Here is a 17,277-nt window from a genome sequence, read left to right on the forward strand (position 1 = left end):
GCATTAGAATCCTCTCAGAATCTCTTGCCCTTACTTGTTAGCAAGTGGAATTAGGGCGCACCTTAACTTCACACGAAACACGTAGGCCTTTCAGCAAGAAGTAACAGGTTGGACTAAATATATATGTAAAACTGAAACGCTTCAACATATCAGAACTATCCTTATTATCTCATTTGAAAACTTAAACCTAATCCTCAATTCAAGGAAAGAAAAGGCTAATGTTGACTTATGGTTTCAAATCTTTGTTGTATATTTCATTGTAAAGTTTACAAGAGTGAAGGCCACTCTTATAGAGAACCCAAAAGAAGGCTACAAAAATTGTAGGCTAACAACGTACTACACACTGCCAAAACAGTCCTAACAAGTGGACAAGCCAAAACTTAATTACAAGGAAAGTAGTTCCTAAAAGCAAGGAAGAAAGGTTGATAAAAGAGGTAAGGTGAATGACAAGGTATGGGAAGACATGAGAGATTGCTTTAGACCATCACTTTAACTCATGACTTAGCTAGAGTGATGATGACAACACATACTTACAACCCATCCTTGAGATCTATACAAATCGGTTTCAATAGCTAAAGTATTTTTAACGATACTTAAGAAAATGAACAAACATATCGATGTCATGTTCCGCGAGTTTCGGATTGTGATTCGTGCAATTCATTAGTCTTCAAGTTAAACAAAACAATGGATGTTGTCATGGAGATAATCAGATCCATGAGCCAATTACCTTTTTTGCTTTCTTAACTACAGTCTCTTTTCTACCAGTCCACTTTGGCATGCAGTTGCTTTTAGCTCTATATAAGTCTCGTTGAATACCACCATAGAAGCACAACTCCAGCTCCTTATACCATTATTGTTTTGTTATCAAGATATCATGAAGGTTGAAGTTGTAGTAATCTCCAAGGAGATTATCAGACCATCTTCTCCAACTCCTGGCCACCTTCGCCATTACCAATTCTCCTTTCTTGATCAAATGGCTCCCCATGTCTACAACCCTTTGCTCCTCTTCTATGAATACAATGCCAAGATGCATCCCAACATCACTGAAATATCCAACCACCTTAAGAACTCCTTATCCGAGGCCCTATCGCTATTCTACCCACTAGCCGGTCGAATCAAAGACAACCGCTTCATACATTGCAATGACGAGGGCATCCCCTACGTCGAAGCTCGAGTGCTGAATTGCACTCTCTCTGATGTTCTCAGCAACCCCAACCCTGGTGAACTTAACAAGTTCATGCCATTTGAACTTGATGATATTACCAATCCATTACCCTTTGGGGTCCAGCTCAACATATTTCAGTGTGGAGGGTTTGCTATTGGCCAATGCATTTCTCACAAGATTGCTGATGGGTTGTCCTATTTCACGTTCAGCAAAATTTGGGCATCCATCGCCCGTGGGGAACAAGCCAACATAGACCCTCCACAATTTGTGTCAGCCACACTCTTCCCACCAAAGGAGTTCAATACTGGATTCGATGGAGGAATTGGAATCACAAAAGATAGAGTGACAAAGAGGTTCGTGTTCAATGCCTCTAAAATAGAGACCCTCAAAGCAAAATATGAAAAAGATATGAAAAGCCTCCAACTAAAACACCCCACGCGTGTTGAGACCTTATCCGCTTTCATATGGAGTCGATATGTGGCGGCTACAAAGGATTGTACCGTGAATAAGTTGTACATGGTGATCCATGCAGTGAACCTACGTCCGCGGTTTAGTCCACCATTGCCTCAACATTCTTTTGGGAATCTTTTTCGTGTTGCCATGACATCACCACTGCGAATCAGTAATGGCGGGGAGGAAGAATGTGATGGGGTGGTGATTGGGGAGGTGCGAGAAGCGATAAGCAAGATTGACAATGAGTACGTGAAGCAATTACAAAGGCAGGGTGATGAGCACTTGGGTTTGATGAAGAAAACTGTTGATAGTTTCAAGAGAGGAGACATGGTTGCGGTACTTAGCTTCAGTAGCTATTGTAGGTTTCCTCTCTATGAGAATGACTTTGGTTGGGGTAAACCTGCGTGGGTGGGATCACCGGCACTGACCTATAAGAACCTAGTGCTTTTCATGGACACCAAGGAGGGTGATGGAATAGAGGCATATGTTAGCTTGGAGGAGAGAGTCATGGCCAAATTCGAATGTGATAGCGAGTTGCTCTCTTATGTTTCTCCAGCCGGTCGGGTCCTGCCGAGCTGTGGAAATTAATTTCACTATGTTTGTGTTATGTGTCACAAATAATGTTACCCTCACACAACTGTTCCCCTCTATCCTTCCACTCTTCCAACCATAATACTCTTGCTAGATGCTTGCTTTTGAATGAGAAGCCTTATTTGACCACTATATTTGTTACCTGCCTCGAGAGTGAGTCATCGTTCAATCAGAGTAAGGTGTGCAAAACCACTTTGGTGGTTTCAGTCTCTACGCCGCCTTTTTCCTACGGTTCTGATGGTGTTTTGTCTACTTGCTTTGTTAGTATCAAAATTCTTTGTTTGCTGGTCCTCGGGTGGTGGATATGGTTGCTGGTGTTGTTTGTTCTTTTTGTTGGCTGAGTGTTTTTGGAGCAATTTTATGTATTGTTTGTGGATCTTTGATGTTGTGAAATTAGTGATATTTGGTTTGTTTTTCATTTGGGGCAGCTTTGTATCTTTGCTTTTGTTTAGGGGCGTTTGTTTTTTGTTGGCACCGATAGCGAATCGGCTGACTTGACTGATGGAATGGCGACGTGTTTGGTAGTTGTGGTAGTGATGGCTTCTGTCAACAAACTGAGTCTAATTCGGTCATCATGTGCTTTGTTTGGGCTTTTATATCCTCTCAGCCTGCTTTCAACTTGTTTTTATATTTATCTCTTGTATTGTCCTCTTCTATCAATAATGTTTATGTTTGACAAAATAAAAAATTAATCTCTCCTAGTTTTTTTCCTAAAATGCTTTACACTTTTATTGTATCAGCACTCATGTCATGACAAGTCCATATTGCTCAATATGAACCGTGTCTCGCCTAATATACATATGTTTCCAACATTATATCTGTGGGAGAAGCTAATAAATCTTGAAAATTTCATATCACCCCAATAATACAATTGTTTTTTTAATAAAAATAATAATACAATTGTTTTCAAGTTTCATGACGTTGGAAAATTAGGCCTTTACTATTTTAAAAAAGTTTAGAAAACTTTACAAATTAGGCCTTCAAATCATTTTGACAAAAATATTCTTAACTATTTTAAATTATTTTGATCCATTATTTATTCAATTGAGAGTATTTGTGTCACTTTGATTCTTATTTAACAGAATTTTTTACGAAATGTCCAAAATGATTGACAGTGAAAAAAAAAAAATCAGAAACCACTTCTATAGATTTCAAATCTAGAGACCAAGACAAAGAATTATGACAATCTCTTTTAACAAAAAAAAAAACCTACTTTTTCCTTGCAACTACCAACTCAAAAGTTGAAACATAGTTTTGCATGTGTGGTGTTCACACGTCTTACGTAATTTTTGCCCTTTGTGATTAAGTTGACGTCATTATTAATACTGTGTAATAGCTGAAAATAATAATAATTATGCACTCTAATTCGAGTTTGATTTCTACCGATTCTTCCCTCACTATCTCGCTGGTGAGTCTTTGATGTTGTTCCTCCCAACATTTTTTTAAAAAGTATTAAGTAAAGCAAATTCCAGAAATCCCCACTCTCCCACGAAACTAGATCCCCTCCGAACCCAAATAAACTGAGCCTCCTAAACAAATGATTCGGACAGTTGAAATTTGGTCTAACGGCTACAAACAGGAGATCCCTCTAAAAATTATAATAATTGTAGCCGTTTGATCAAATTTCAACGGCCCAAATCCTTTGATTCTTAGGCTCGAGTCCGGAGGAGATCCGGTTCCCTCCCCCCACTAGCTTAGTTTAGTGATCAGTCAATCTCACTCTCTCCGACGGCCATTGTCTTCTTTAATCCCCCAAAATACACAAGTACGCCGTCGTTTCACCGACACTCTGTCCCCTTATATATATCACCAGTTCATCACTCATCAGGGTCTTACTTTTCTTGTTACCATAAAGCATTAAACTTTAATCTCAGAGGGAGATATGTATACGGTGAAAGAGTCCACCACTGCTTCTCTCAAGTCACCCACCGCCGTTGACCCGCGGGTCACCTGGTCGGGGAACTACATCAGGGTCCGGAAGGCCCACTTTCCCAGGTCACGGGTCAATGGGCAGGGATCAGTCAGAGCCGTGATCAGCAGCGGGGACAAGGCGGCTGTGACGGCTGCAACGCCATTGCAGAGTGAAGGCATTGATAAGTTGTCTGCTTCTGAAGGTGGAGAGATCCAAGTGAAGGTGTTGCAGGAAGCGATCCAGCTTTACCTCAGTATTAATTTTGCAGTGAAGGTGTTGCAGGAAGCGGTCCAGCTTTCATCACTGTAATTTCTCGGGAGGCATATGCAAACATGTATGGCCCAACTACCGGTGATTCATTGGATACGGTTATAACTAATGCTGTGATCATTGATTATAGCGGGATATATAAGGTAGATATTGGTATCAAAGATGGTAACATTTTTGCCCTTGGTTAGTCAGGCAATCCAGATGTTATGAATGGTGTAAATATCATCTCACATTACAGCATGTCGTTCTGGTAGAAAATTTCTAGGAAGTTGATAAACACTAAAAAAAATAGGGCACTGTGCACAAAAAATTAATTGTGCCCTTTGATGCTTAAGGGCACCAACAGATGTGCCCATAGACCAATAGCAACAGTGCAGCAACTAAAATATCATATGTGCCCTCTATGGGCATTGCCTTTGAGCATAGGACACAATATGGTTTTTGGTGCTCAAAGAGATAAAGCACAAATATGGGTCTTTTTGTGCCTATGTTCTGACAATCTGTCAGACATCTAACCACCACCTAACATGCACCGTTTCAAAAATTGTGCCCAATATAATCTTTTAAAAATTAAAAAAAAAATTAAAACGAAAAAATTTGAAAAATCTAAACAGGCTATAAATTGAAATTTAAGCAAAACAAAAAATATAAAAAATTTCATAAAATCAAAACAGCAAACAAAATGAAAACAAATGTCTTGAGCTGTAACGAACAAACCAAACATGAGTAGAAGTGGGATATCAATAATGAAAGTATACAAGTATTCGTCATCAAAAAAATAAAATAAAAACATGTGTAGAAGTGTTCTAGACAAAGTTAGCAGAATTAATGAGATTTTTCATAAGGCAATCCATGCAATTCTACATATAGCCGGTTGGAACTGATTTCACCTCTTTTTCCAACTTGGTGGATAGTTCAATCATCTTTCTGAAATCCAAATGAATGTGAAAATGAAAAAAAAAAAAAATGAAAGGACCTATTTCCAGTCATGTTCAAGGACCAAAACTTTCAATCGGCATTAAGAACTCAATAGCAGTGATGCATTGCTACTTTGTTATACCAAATTACAGCGAACAAAATATGCAACTAAACTGAGCAGCTAAACCATCATTACTAGCAAACGATACGTACAAAAAAAAATAAAAGTTTGGACAATCATTGTTATGATATCAATTTCTAAGAAAGATAGAAACTGCTAAGAACGTTATAGGTTCTACAACGCACAAGCTAATAAGTAGGTATTTTGAAATCTAATTTTCAGCTTTAGTGAAGTCTTTCATGTTTCCATACGGAAAGATAAGATTCATGGAGCTATTTAGTTTCTTATGACTGCAGGTTTTCTAACTGTTCAGTCTCTCCTAAGAGCAACCTAAACACTTAACTACAGCTAAAAACTTGCAACAAAGCCCTCAAGTGGGTACTTGTAGGCTGTACCAATGTAATATATAGTCCATCCCTCTAAAATCCTTCCCCACTATTAGTTGTGTATAAACAGTTAAGAAGCTACAACATAACAATAGCATATATTCATTTCTAACAATAAAATCATCCAGTAAGAAACATACTCCTTTTAGACATTGTAGTGTTTTAAGGAGAGTGAAAACTCAAATCCGATCTTCACACTTCTGCATGCACTTTTATTAACAACATTACATGATCATCAACAAGTTAAATGAAGATAACAAATTAAATTTATGTTCATTTGCTAATAATGAAACAAGTAACAAACATACTTCATAAGTGACGTTTATTTGCCCTAACTGTCAAAACCACAGCTCTCCTGCAAGGCATCAAAGAACAAACCTCTTTTCCTTGAAAGCGAAAACAGTTAGGATTAAAAAGGAAAAATTGACGGGCATGGTAACAGTACAAGAAATCAATCCAATGCAATGGGACAAATCCGAAAAAATTCACACTAAATGCCACATAATTTTAGTTATTGAAATTTTAAGAAAGACTTAAAATTCATCAGAATGAAAATCTGCTTATCAATGACAGTGCACAACATTGTAACATTAGATTCAGAAAATGGTTTTGATTGGTTTTGATAGGAAGCATTGTAAGTTAATCCCAAACATTTAATTCATGCTTCCAAAATTAACAAATTCTACAACTGCAAGAGAAACGTTACTTAAATATCTTAAATGCCAAAACCAAAAAACTGCCCTTATCTACTAGAAGATAAGATCGTACCATCTTCTCTGTATTCTCCACCACAGTCGCATTCCCGTATCTGCATTACCAAACACATAAAAACAAGGCAATCAACTCTCCATCCAAGAAAACAATTCAACATTGTTATGACATTATCTTTCTGTCTGCTCCACAAACGAACTAATCTAGATGATATATGCAACAATTGGACCTCTCATTGCCAAAGTTATGAGTAGTATAAAAAATTAAAACCATCGAACTAATTCATTAAATTTGTTCAACAAACAGAACACACAAATGTAGAACTACAAAAATTGATAGAGCAAGAGAGATAGGGAGGTACATGAAAATTCTGTACAACAAGAGCGAGTCTCCAAGTGAGTAAACTGTGACATGCATACAGAAAATGGAATTAAAAAAAATTCAAAATCTAGAATCGATCCCAAAACTAAAAAATTTTATTTTGAAAAAGCACTTACAATGCAGGACAGCCCACGAGGATATGATCATTTTTACCTCTTGAATCAAGGCCCAATTCTGGCAGACTTGGCTGGAAATTGGCCGAAAAACCCACGGTCCCTGTTCCTAAGATATGAAATTGAGGAAATTCGGCTACGAGTTTGTAAAAACTAACTTAGGGTTGGAAAGAGGACGAGAGGACGATCCTGGAGGTATAATTTGACGGTCGCTACTGACTGGTGAACGACGGCGCTATTGCGTGAAAAAGAAGAGGGAGGGAGAGGATACGGGAGGGAGAGGATGGCTGAGGAAGACAAGGAGAATTTGAGAGAGAGAGAGAGAGAGAGAGAGAGGAGAGGTTATGTAAATGAATGGGGCGTGAAGTCAAAGGACACGAAAAACTTACTTTGAATTCAAATGTATTAAAATAAAGGGTACACAAACGTCTATTGTGTTTTTTTAAATTAATAAAAAAAAAAAAATTTCTGACATTACAGGACACATGCAACTTGGACACATAGTTTTGTGCTCAAATTGCAGTGGGGCACCAATACACGTTTTTATTTTTCTTTTTCGACACAAACATATGTGCCCTTTTGTTTAGAGGCCACATTGAGATAATATTGTGTTCAACGGAATTCAAAAAGCACAAATATGTTTTTGTGCTCAATGAAAGAGAAAAGGGCACAAATTCATTGTGCTCTTAGCCCATTTTTCTTGTAGTGAAAATATGCTTATGCCTTCTTCTTTATCACATAGGTTAACACAGAGGTCATTGCGGGGGAAATAATGATTGCTCCTGCAGTCACAATAGACTGTCACGTGCACTTCATATGCCCTCAATTAGCATATGAAGCAATATCGAGTGGTGAGCTATATTATGAGAATACTTATGCCGGAAAGTGCTTGTGATGCATATAGTGACACATTTTGATGAGCAGTGTAGTGCATGTATCTTGTGTGAAACATTATTGATTATATAACTTAAGAGATGCTTAGTTATCTTGTTTAGTTGCCCCAAAGACATGGATTATGTATTAGATGCAGAACATGGTACCAGCAAGTTGCATATTAAACCAGTCGTTTTAAAAAAAATTCACACCATAATTTTTATTATAAAGATTTTCCTCAATTAACTCAAGGTTTGGTGCATTTGCATAACGTTTCATCTAAATGCATATTTTATTTACTGGTTGATTCAGTTTGCATTTGTGTTTTACCCTTGTACCGCGGAGGTTTCCTTTAAAAAAAAAATATTTCATTTGTTTCATCTTCTTTCCTGCTCATATGTAATCATGAATGAACGTTGTGTTTTCTAATTTTTTTGCGGACAATGAACAAGCATTAAGGGGTCCATTTTCTGAAACTTCTACACAATGTGCAGGGATCACAACCTTAGTGGGAGGTGGAACAGGACCTGCCATTGGGACTCGTGCAACAACTTGTACACCATCCCCTTTACAAATGAAGTTAATGCTGCAAGCAAACTGACGACCTACCTCTATACGGGGAAGGTGTGCATAAACTGTTGTGTGTACTTAAAAATCTCTTCTTTCTTCCCTACCCTTTGCCCACGTTCAACGATAAACCTGTTACTTCCATTTTACAAAATGTAAAGTGATAGCTAAAGCTGTTTCATTTTATATATTTCTTCCTTTTTTTTAATATCCTTGGCTTACTTTCATAGCAGATCAAAGAAAGCATCGCCATTGAAACTTGGAGAGCAAGGAAAAACTTACAGGGAGAAATAAGAGAGAGAAATAGAGAAAGGAAGCAGTTATTTCATTCAGTATGGAAAAACGTCCTTACAAACTCATTCACTCCACTATTTATACATACTGGTTAGCTTAATGACTAAGATAATCATCTAACTAACTCCTCTTCTAGGATTGTGACACATGGCACTCCAAGATCAACTTACACAACAAAGTATGACTTAACACCCCCCCCCCCCCCCCCCCCCCCCAATCGCAACTGGGTATTCCCAGTTTGAGATTGGCACAATGTTGAACAAATAAGGGACCATGAAGACCCTCTGTCAAAATATCAGCAACCTGATCATTAGTGGAGATATAATCAACTTGTAAATCTCCTTTTTGCACCCTTTCACGAACAAAATGAAAGTCCGTATCCAAATGTTTAATCCTATACGAAAAACTGGATTCGAACACAAAGCCAAAGCTGAAATATTGTCGCAATGCAAGACTGGAGATGAGGGCAGAAAGACTTGTAAATCTTTCAAAATTAATCTAATCTATGCAACATCTGCAGCAGCATTGGCTAAAGCTTTATACTCTGCCTCTGTTGAACTTCTCGAGACACATCCTTGCTTCTTTAACTGCCATGATACTGGATTATGTCCTAAAAACACCACATATCCAGTAGTTAACCTCTTTGTGTTGATATCAGATGCCCAGTCGGCATCACTGAACACCAAAGGATGTGCATATGAGTATGTAAGACCATATGCCATAGTACCTTGAAGATATCGAATGATCCGCTTTACCAATTGAAAGTGAACATCAATAGGATTGGACATGAACTGAGAAGCATAATTAACAGCATAAGCTATGTTAGGCCGAGTGAATGTAAGGTATTGTAATGCTCCTACCAAACTTTGAAATTCAGTAGGATCAGAAAGTGGTATGCCCTCATCTTTAAGTACTTGAGTAGGTGGCTTGCATGGAGTTGGAGAAGATTTACAAGATACCATACCAGCCTTTTTGATGAGCTCTTTAGTATAATTTTATTGTGACACAAACAAATCACCATTATCTTGATAAGTGATTTGTAAACCCAAGAAGAAGGTGAGTTGACCCATGTCTTTCATATCAAATACCATGCTCAATTCATCAATAACTTGTTGAACCAGAACTGCATCAGAACCTGTGATGATTATATCATCAACATACAAGAGAAGAATAACTAGTGCACTTTCTTGAGTCTTAACGAACAAACTGGGATCAGAATCTAAAACATTAAACCCCAATGTAGGCAAATAAGTTGTAAACTTGGAATTCCAGGCCCGAGGTGTTTCAAACCATATAGTGACTTTCTGAACTTACACACATAATCAAGATATTGAGGATCCTTGAACCTTTATGGCTATTTCATAAACACTTTTTCCTACAAATCACCATGAAGAAATGCATTCTTGACATCTAACTACCTCAAAGACCATTTGTTAGAAGCAGCAAAAGCCAAAACAATTCGTACAGTACTGTGCCTAACAACCGGACTGAAAGTTTCATCATAGTCTAAGCCATGTTCTTGACTAAAACCCTGAGCCACAAGTCGAGCCTTGTATCTCGACACTGCACCATTTTGATCCCTCTTGACCTTATAAATCCATTTGCTACCAATAATGTTCTTATTAGAAGGCAAAGGAACAAGATCCCAAGTCCCTTGTTTTTTAAGTGCAGAAAATTCTTCTGACATGGCATCTCTCCAATGAGAATATACAACAACATGTTTATAAGATACAAGTTCAATAGGCTCACATATATTTAAGACAGCAGTGAAACCAAGAAATATAGTATCACCAAGAGAAAGAGATGAACTAGAAGACTTAGGACTAGTTGTTGCTGCATATGCACTGTAATCTCTTCTGTTAATAGCCCCAGATTTAAGTCAAGTAGTCATAAGATGAATATTTGAAGAATCAGAATTTTCAGCATGTATAGAATCAGAAGACAACGCGTTAGTATTTGTGAGATTGAGAGATACCTCCAATGGTGCAAGTTGGTGGACAGGCAACAAAGATGGAGTTGGAGGAGAGGAGTGTGGAGTAGTATTGAGAGGGAAAGTCTGTATATGAGAAGATGAGCTTACATCCTGACAGTTATCAGATGACATTGGACTAGTATGCACTGATGATGTAGTCTGAAGCAGTGAATCCACCACATTAGGCACTAAGACTGCAGGATGATTATGTTGATCAACTGTATCACCTGAATATTGTGGCAACATAACTGGAATAACCACTGGATGTGTTAACTGAAAGTGAGAATTATGAACAACGTGTTGCACTATAGAACCTTGTTGAAATGGAAACACTTGTTCATCATGAACCACATGTCTTGAGATAAACACCTTTATCTTCCTTCTATGATAACAGACAACCCCTTTGTATCCTAAAACATAGCCCAAGAAAACACATTGATATGTCCTAGGATCCAACTTATGCTGAGTATAAGGTTGAAGATAGGGATAGATAGCAGTTCCAAAAATTTTAAGTGAAGTGACTAATGGATAAGTCTTAAACAACTTGAAATAAGGAGATTGCATACCCAATGATTTGCATGGCATTCTATTAATAAAAGATAGCATGAGAACAAGCATGCATCCAAAAATTATGAGGTAAAGAAGCAGCAGTGAGTAATGTAATAGCAGTCTCTATAATATGGCGATGTTTGCGCTCAGCAGTTCCATTTTCCTGAGGTGTATAGGGACAGGAAACAAGATGAACAACTCTTTTGGAATTCAAAAATTTCTTAAAAGCAAGACTCATATACTCTCCACCACCATCGGACTGAAAATATTGAAGGGATGCATGAAACTAGTTCTGAACAAAAGCATAGAAAGTCTCAAAAACAGATAAAACTTGAGATTTATATACCAGAGGAAACAACCATGTAAATTTGGTATAGTCATCAATGAAACTAACATAGTATTTACATCCTTCAAGTGAAACAACAGGAGATGGTCCCAATACATCACTACTTATCCTTTGAAATGGTCTTACAAACAAATGTGAACTGGAAGAGAACACTTGCCTAGACATTTTCCCACTAAGACAGAAACTGCATACATGTTTATTCACATCTGGTTTATACACAATCTGAGAATTAGCAAGCATATTATGCAATACATCATTACTAGAATGTCCTAGTCTATGATGCCAAAGAGAAGCCTTCATCACTTGACCAAGAAATGCCTTTGGAGTTGTAATTGCCAGTTACTTGTTGTTCTTGAAAGACAGACTCTTGGGAATGTAATACAGACCTCCACTACTCTTTCCTCTCATTAATATTGTCTTTGTTGCCTTGTCCTGCACCCAAAAACCATACTTATCAAGAATCACATAGCAGTTATTATCCTTGCACAATGTATACACAGATAATAAACTAGCTGCTAAGGAAGGAACATGTAAGATAGTGGCAAGATATAATGTTTTAGATTGAGTATGTAAAGAATTGGAACCGGTATTCTTCACTGGAAGACACTCTCCATTGCCAACCGTGATCTTTTGATCACCTTCAAATGGTGCAATCATATCTAGATCATTAAGATCTCCAGTCATATGATGAGTGGCGCCGGTGTCCATGATCCATGCTTGATTAGGATTGAAATTGGAATGAGACTAAGCAGTCATAGCAGTCAAGGTTGAGGGTGGATTAGTACCTTGATATGCATAGTTACTACGATGGAAGCAATTGAGAGCAGTGTGCCCTCGCTTTCCACAAATTTGGCACTCAGATATAGTACCATGTATCATAGGTGGCTGTTTATTTCGATAGTAACAATTCGGAACTATATGACCGTATTTGTTGCAAATCTGGCATTCATGAATAATTGCAGATTTCTGACTAGTATTACCATTCCAATTTGTCCAACTCGAACCTCCTTTATTCTGAAAACTCCCACCAGAATTACCATAGCCACTTCCTCTGTTGTTATAGCCAAAATTAAAACCGTTTCTGCCATTGAATCGTGGTCGTGAATTATATCGCTGACCATTACCATTGTTTCGATTGGAATGAAATTGTGGTGGTATATTAGCTTGATTAAAGCCCCCACCAGAAGGACCACTACCATTGTGCCTCTGATTTTGACTAACAAAGCCAAAACCTCCATCATGAAACCCCTGTCCTCGTTGAGCACTAGCATTGGAAGATTCTTCTGGATAAAATTGATGACCATTATTCCTTTGTCCATGATGAAAAGTAGCATTTAAAGACTTTCCTAGATAATACTGATCACCTCCATATCCACCATTAAACCCCTGTCCTCGTTGAGCGGCAGCATTGGAAGATTCTCCATGTGAATACATGCTAATCATAGGGAATTGAAGACAACCCTAAACTTCTTCTGCAGTTTTCTCAGCACTCAAAAGCTGTGCACGGAACTCTTTAAGTGTATTGGAAGACTATCGGGCCACAATCACAGTTTTGATCCTATTGTACTCAAATGGCAACCCAGCTAAAGCGGCTACAATGAGGTCATTGTCCGAAACAATTTCCCCTACGACAAGTAATTGATCTTTTAAACCTTTATGACATAGCAAGTATTTCTCAATAGTGTCAGCACCCTTCTTAATAGTGTGAAGTTCAGTCTTGAGATGATTGATTCTTGCTCAAGATACGGTTGCATATCTATCAGTAAGACTGGTCCAAGCTTCATGAGCGGTTTTGCAACCAACCACATACTCAATGGCTTCATCACCCAGAATAGCAATCAACAAACTTCACAAGGCTTTATCTGCTTTAACCCACTCGCGATAAGCAGTTGTAATCTCCTTGGTTACCCTATCTTACAGAGAAATCACATACTTTGGTGGCCAAACATTAGTGCCATCAAAGAAATCAAACAAATCATATCCTTCCAAGACAGATCGAAACTGAAAGGACCACTTTGCAAAATTATCATCTTGTAATCAGATCGTTAGCATTCCCAATAAACCTTCAATTTTGAGAGAAGAAGACGCCATTTGTGAATACAGAAAGAATCAATCTACACGCTTCGTGCGTTGGATATCAAAGCAGATTAGAGCTTCGTGCTATAAAGAATCCCCAAATTTTTCAGAAAGAAATTGATCTTCGTATACAGATAAACCAAGCTTTGTGCCCTAAACTTTCCAAATCTGTAAATTTCTGTGCAAATAAAAGCTTCGTGCTCAACAATTATTCACTAAATTTCACGAACAAAAACAATTCAAGAGCAACATTCAATTCAGTGCCCTAATTACACAGACACCGACTTAAATCCAAGAACAAATTAGCTTCATGCTCAAAATTCATCTTGATATATCACATAATTTGCTTCAAACACATTTAATTCTGGCTTCGTGTCGTAATTAGCAACAACATCAACTCGAATTGAAAAGAAAAATTTTCAAAATCTTCCGAAGAACACACCTAATTTTCGATCAACTTTCGGAGCCTCGTAACCCCAAATCTTCCACTGCTAGCATTACCAAACGCGAAAAATTCAGGAACTTGATGAACCTTGGCTCTTGATACCATCATAACAGATCAAAGAAAGCATCGCCATTGAAACTTGGAGAGCAAGGAAAAACTTACAGAGAGAAATAGAGAAAGGAAGCAGTTATTTCATTCAGTATGCAAAACGTCCTTACAAACTCAATCACTCCACTATTTATACATACTAGTTAGCTTAATGACTAAGCTAATCGTCTAACTAACTCCTCTTCTAGGATTGTGACACATGGCACTCCAAGATCAACTTACACAACAAAGTATGACTTAATATACTTCAGGGGAACACTGCCAAACCCGAAGGGATGCATGGTATATTAAGGGCTGGGGCGATGGGACTGAAGCTGCATGAGGAGTGGGGAAGCACTCCTGCTGCAGTCGACAATTGTTTGGCTGTTGGAGATCAATATGACATCCAGGTGCTATATATATTATGATCTTTATTTCATGTTAGGTCTTATAGGCTGTTTCCGGTGGTAGTATCTTACGAGTTTAACATCTTCAAATACCAATTCTGATCATGATAGGTTAACATCCATACAGACACCTTGAATGAGTCTGGATCTGTAGAGCATACAATTGCTGCATGAGTCTGGATCTGTATAAATCACATTCTTGGTCTATTTGATAAGTTGGCAATTTTTCTTCAGTCTTCTACAAGTTAATGATCACTGTACTTTGTACAGAGAAGAGGCTAAAAAAATTTCGGCAGCTAAGGCATCACACTGACTACAGTTTGAGATCGTGGCCGTTTGGTCACATCTTGAGTCCTTGACATTTATCTAACCATTCCTGCATACTTTAATATTTTGCATTTTCGTACCTATATTTTTGGCTGCGAGTCTTGATGACTTGTCAGTATGATTGTATTGCTAAGTATACATATTTCCAATGATTATGAGTATCTTTGACGTTACAGAAGATGTAGCTTTTGCTGAATCAAGAATAAGGGCTGAAACAATTGCCGCAGAAGACATTTTGCACGATATGGGGGCAATTAGCATTGTATCTTCTGATTCACAGGTTATGGGTCGCATCGGAGAGGTTCTTATTACCCTCACCTTATGCATTCTGGTTCCTCCTGACCATAGAATTTTTTTATAAACTGAGATACATGCCCGCATAGGTCTGTTTCTATCGACTTCATTGAAAATGTAACAAAACAGTAACAAAAAAAGAAAACAGAAAGTCCTTTTTTGAATTGAATTATAGACATTATCCTTGTCGCCTTTTACCAAACCGTGGATTTTCATGCCTTCACTTGAAAGTCCCTGTTTCTGGCGTTAGTAATAGTCTTTGTCTATTTATTTTACACAAAGGCATGTATAAGGCTTATTGTCTAAAAACTTTTCGTGTCAGGTGATAATCAGAACTTGGCAAACAGCTGACAAGATGAAGTCACAGAGAGGGTCGATAGAACCTAGTGGATCCGACAATGACAACTTCCGGATCAAACGATACATCGCAAAGTACACTATAAATCAAAGCAATAGTTAATGGATTTTCTCAGTATGTTGGTTCTATTGAGGTATGCCACTCTTAAATTCTTAATAGACAACCAAAATAATTCGTTTCAAGCTTTTTTTTAACCTCTCATTTGAAGAAGAGCATTTGGAAACAAATGAATAAAAGTTAAGCTTAATGCTTTGAGCTTCAACCTTTTTGAGTATTTAACTCTCCTGGATGAAACATACCTTTTTGGAACTACTTGCATTTCGTGGGTTACATATACACTGTTATTGCCATTCAAATAGCGGAATTCTCATTCTTCTCATGGCCTTTGCATGTTATGCAGGTGGGGAAGCTGGCTGATCTTGTTCTATGGAAGCCGTCGTTCTTTGGCGCAAAACCAAAAATGGTGATCAAAGGTGGTGCAATTGCATGGGCTAATATGGGTGATCCAAATGCAAGCATCCCCACACCTGAACCGGTAAAGTTTATAGCTCACGACAGTTCTTATGCATGAATGCTTTTTCTAGTCATGACAATTCTTTTACATGACTGATGAGTTACATTGAGGAGGGTCCGAAAGAATCTGGAGTTATAGTAGTCGATATTCTTTCTGGGATACGTAATAAGTTTAGCGATTTTTGTTCTGATTACTGTAGATAGCCTTATGTCCTAGAAGGTTATTTCAAGGTCTATGTTTGGTGCATTTGGCAAGGCTAGTAGTGCGCATTCCATTGCTTTTGTCAACCAGGCATGTATCTCCCTCTCTCTCTCTCTCACACACACGCGCGCGCGCACATATGAGATACATGAGCAAGACTGATTCTCTTTTTCACTGTGCAAACAGGCAGCTGTAGACAATCGGGTTAAAGACTTGTATCGCCTTGACAAGAAAGTGGAAGCCGTGTGCAACGTTAGGAAACTCAGCAAACTCGACATGAAGCTCAATGACGCCCTACCAAATACAGAGATTGGAACTACTTCATGTTTTAGGCTCCTTAATAGTTCCAATGAACCACCTCTCCCACAAGTATTTTAATTCAAGTCGAACGAACTCAAATAAACAATAGAAATACGTACAAATAAAACCAGTTATAAACTTTAAATAAAAAATACAATGGGAGGATACTATCCCGTGTTTTATCATATGACTTGATGCCTGTTTAGTGTCTCGGAATTTCTATATGTGTATATTTTCCAATAAACGTAGATTCGATGACTTTTTCGATATATCATTTTCGTGCATGTTTTGAAAATGTGAATCTATATATATATCTGGCTGCTCATAGAAAATCTATTAACATAAGGGTAATGTTAGAGAGACCAACTTTTTAAGCTAATTTTGCAAACTAAATTATGTGTCAACAATATAAAATAAGCACGTTAATCAATATTTAAGTAATAATTCAATTATCAACGTCCACATCATTTGATTTATAAAATTTGATTTAGAAATTTAGTCTCACTAACATTACGCTTAATGTCAACCATCAAGGAGCCTAGGAGCCTTAAAAAAAGGAAAAAGATCCTTGCCGAATCCTTTTCCTAAGGATCATAAGGATCTCGTGATCATAACCGTTCATCGTACATTATGCAGTCAGAAATTA

At 37.7% G+C, this 17,277-nt stretch overlaps 2 protein-coding genes and 1 pseudogene across 2 annotated transcripts; 2 read left to right on the plus strand and 1 right to left on the minus strand.

The window, feature by feature from the left end:
• The first annotated feature begins 839 nt into the window (after positions 1 to 839).
• LOC137738389 (stemmadenine O-acetyltransferase) lies at positions 840 to 2,899 on the plus strand. Its single transcript, XM_068478023.2, has one exon. The coding sequence runs from the start codon at positions 875 to 877 to the stop codon at positions 2,204 to 2,206; it is 1,332 nt and encodes a 443-aa protein (XP_068334124.1). The 5' UTR covers positions 840 to 874; the 3' UTR covers positions 2,207 to 2,899.
• A 1,192-nt stretch (positions 2,900 to 4,091) lies between these two features.
• LOC137736263 (urease-like) lies at positions 4,092 to 16,709 on the plus strand (annotated as a pseudogene).
• Positions 11,640 to 14,357, minus strand: LOC137737939 (uncharacterized). The gene is made up of 2 exons (XM_068477527.2): positions 12,408 to 14,357; positions 11,640 to 12,054 (listed from the first exon to the last, which is right to left on the minus strand). Exons 1-2 carry the CDS (start codon positions 13,063 to 13,065, stop codon positions 12,014 to 12,016), a joined length of 699 nt encoding a protein of 232 aa, XP_068333628.1. The 5' UTR covers positions 13,066 to 14,357; the 3' UTR covers positions 11,640 to 12,013.
• Positions 16,710 to 17,277: the final 568 nt, after the last annotated feature.

The sequence above is a fragment of the Pyrus communis genome, chromosome 13, assembly GCF_041283825.1.
Source record: "Pyrus communis isolate YQ-2024b chromosome 13, ASM4128382v1, whole genome shotgun sequence".
NCBI classification, from domain to species: Eukaryota; Viridiplantae; Streptophyta; class Magnoliopsida; order Rosales; family Rosaceae; genus Pyrus; species Pyrus communis.

Excerpts from the sequence above, each read along its gene's own strand:
- LOC137737939 (XM_068477527.2), bottom strand. The coding sequence starts at position 13,065 with ATGATTAGCATGTATTCACATGGAGAATCTTCCAATGCTGCCGCTCAA. Across the intron at positions 12,055-12,407 it reads TAGTAACTATGCATATCAAG|GACAAGGCAACAAAGACAAT; the intron begins GTACTAATCCAC and ends TTTTGGGTGCAG.
- LOC137738389 (XM_068478023.2), top strand. The coding sequence starts at position 875 with ATGAAGGTTGAAGTTGTAGTAATCTCCAAGGAGATTATCAGACCATCT.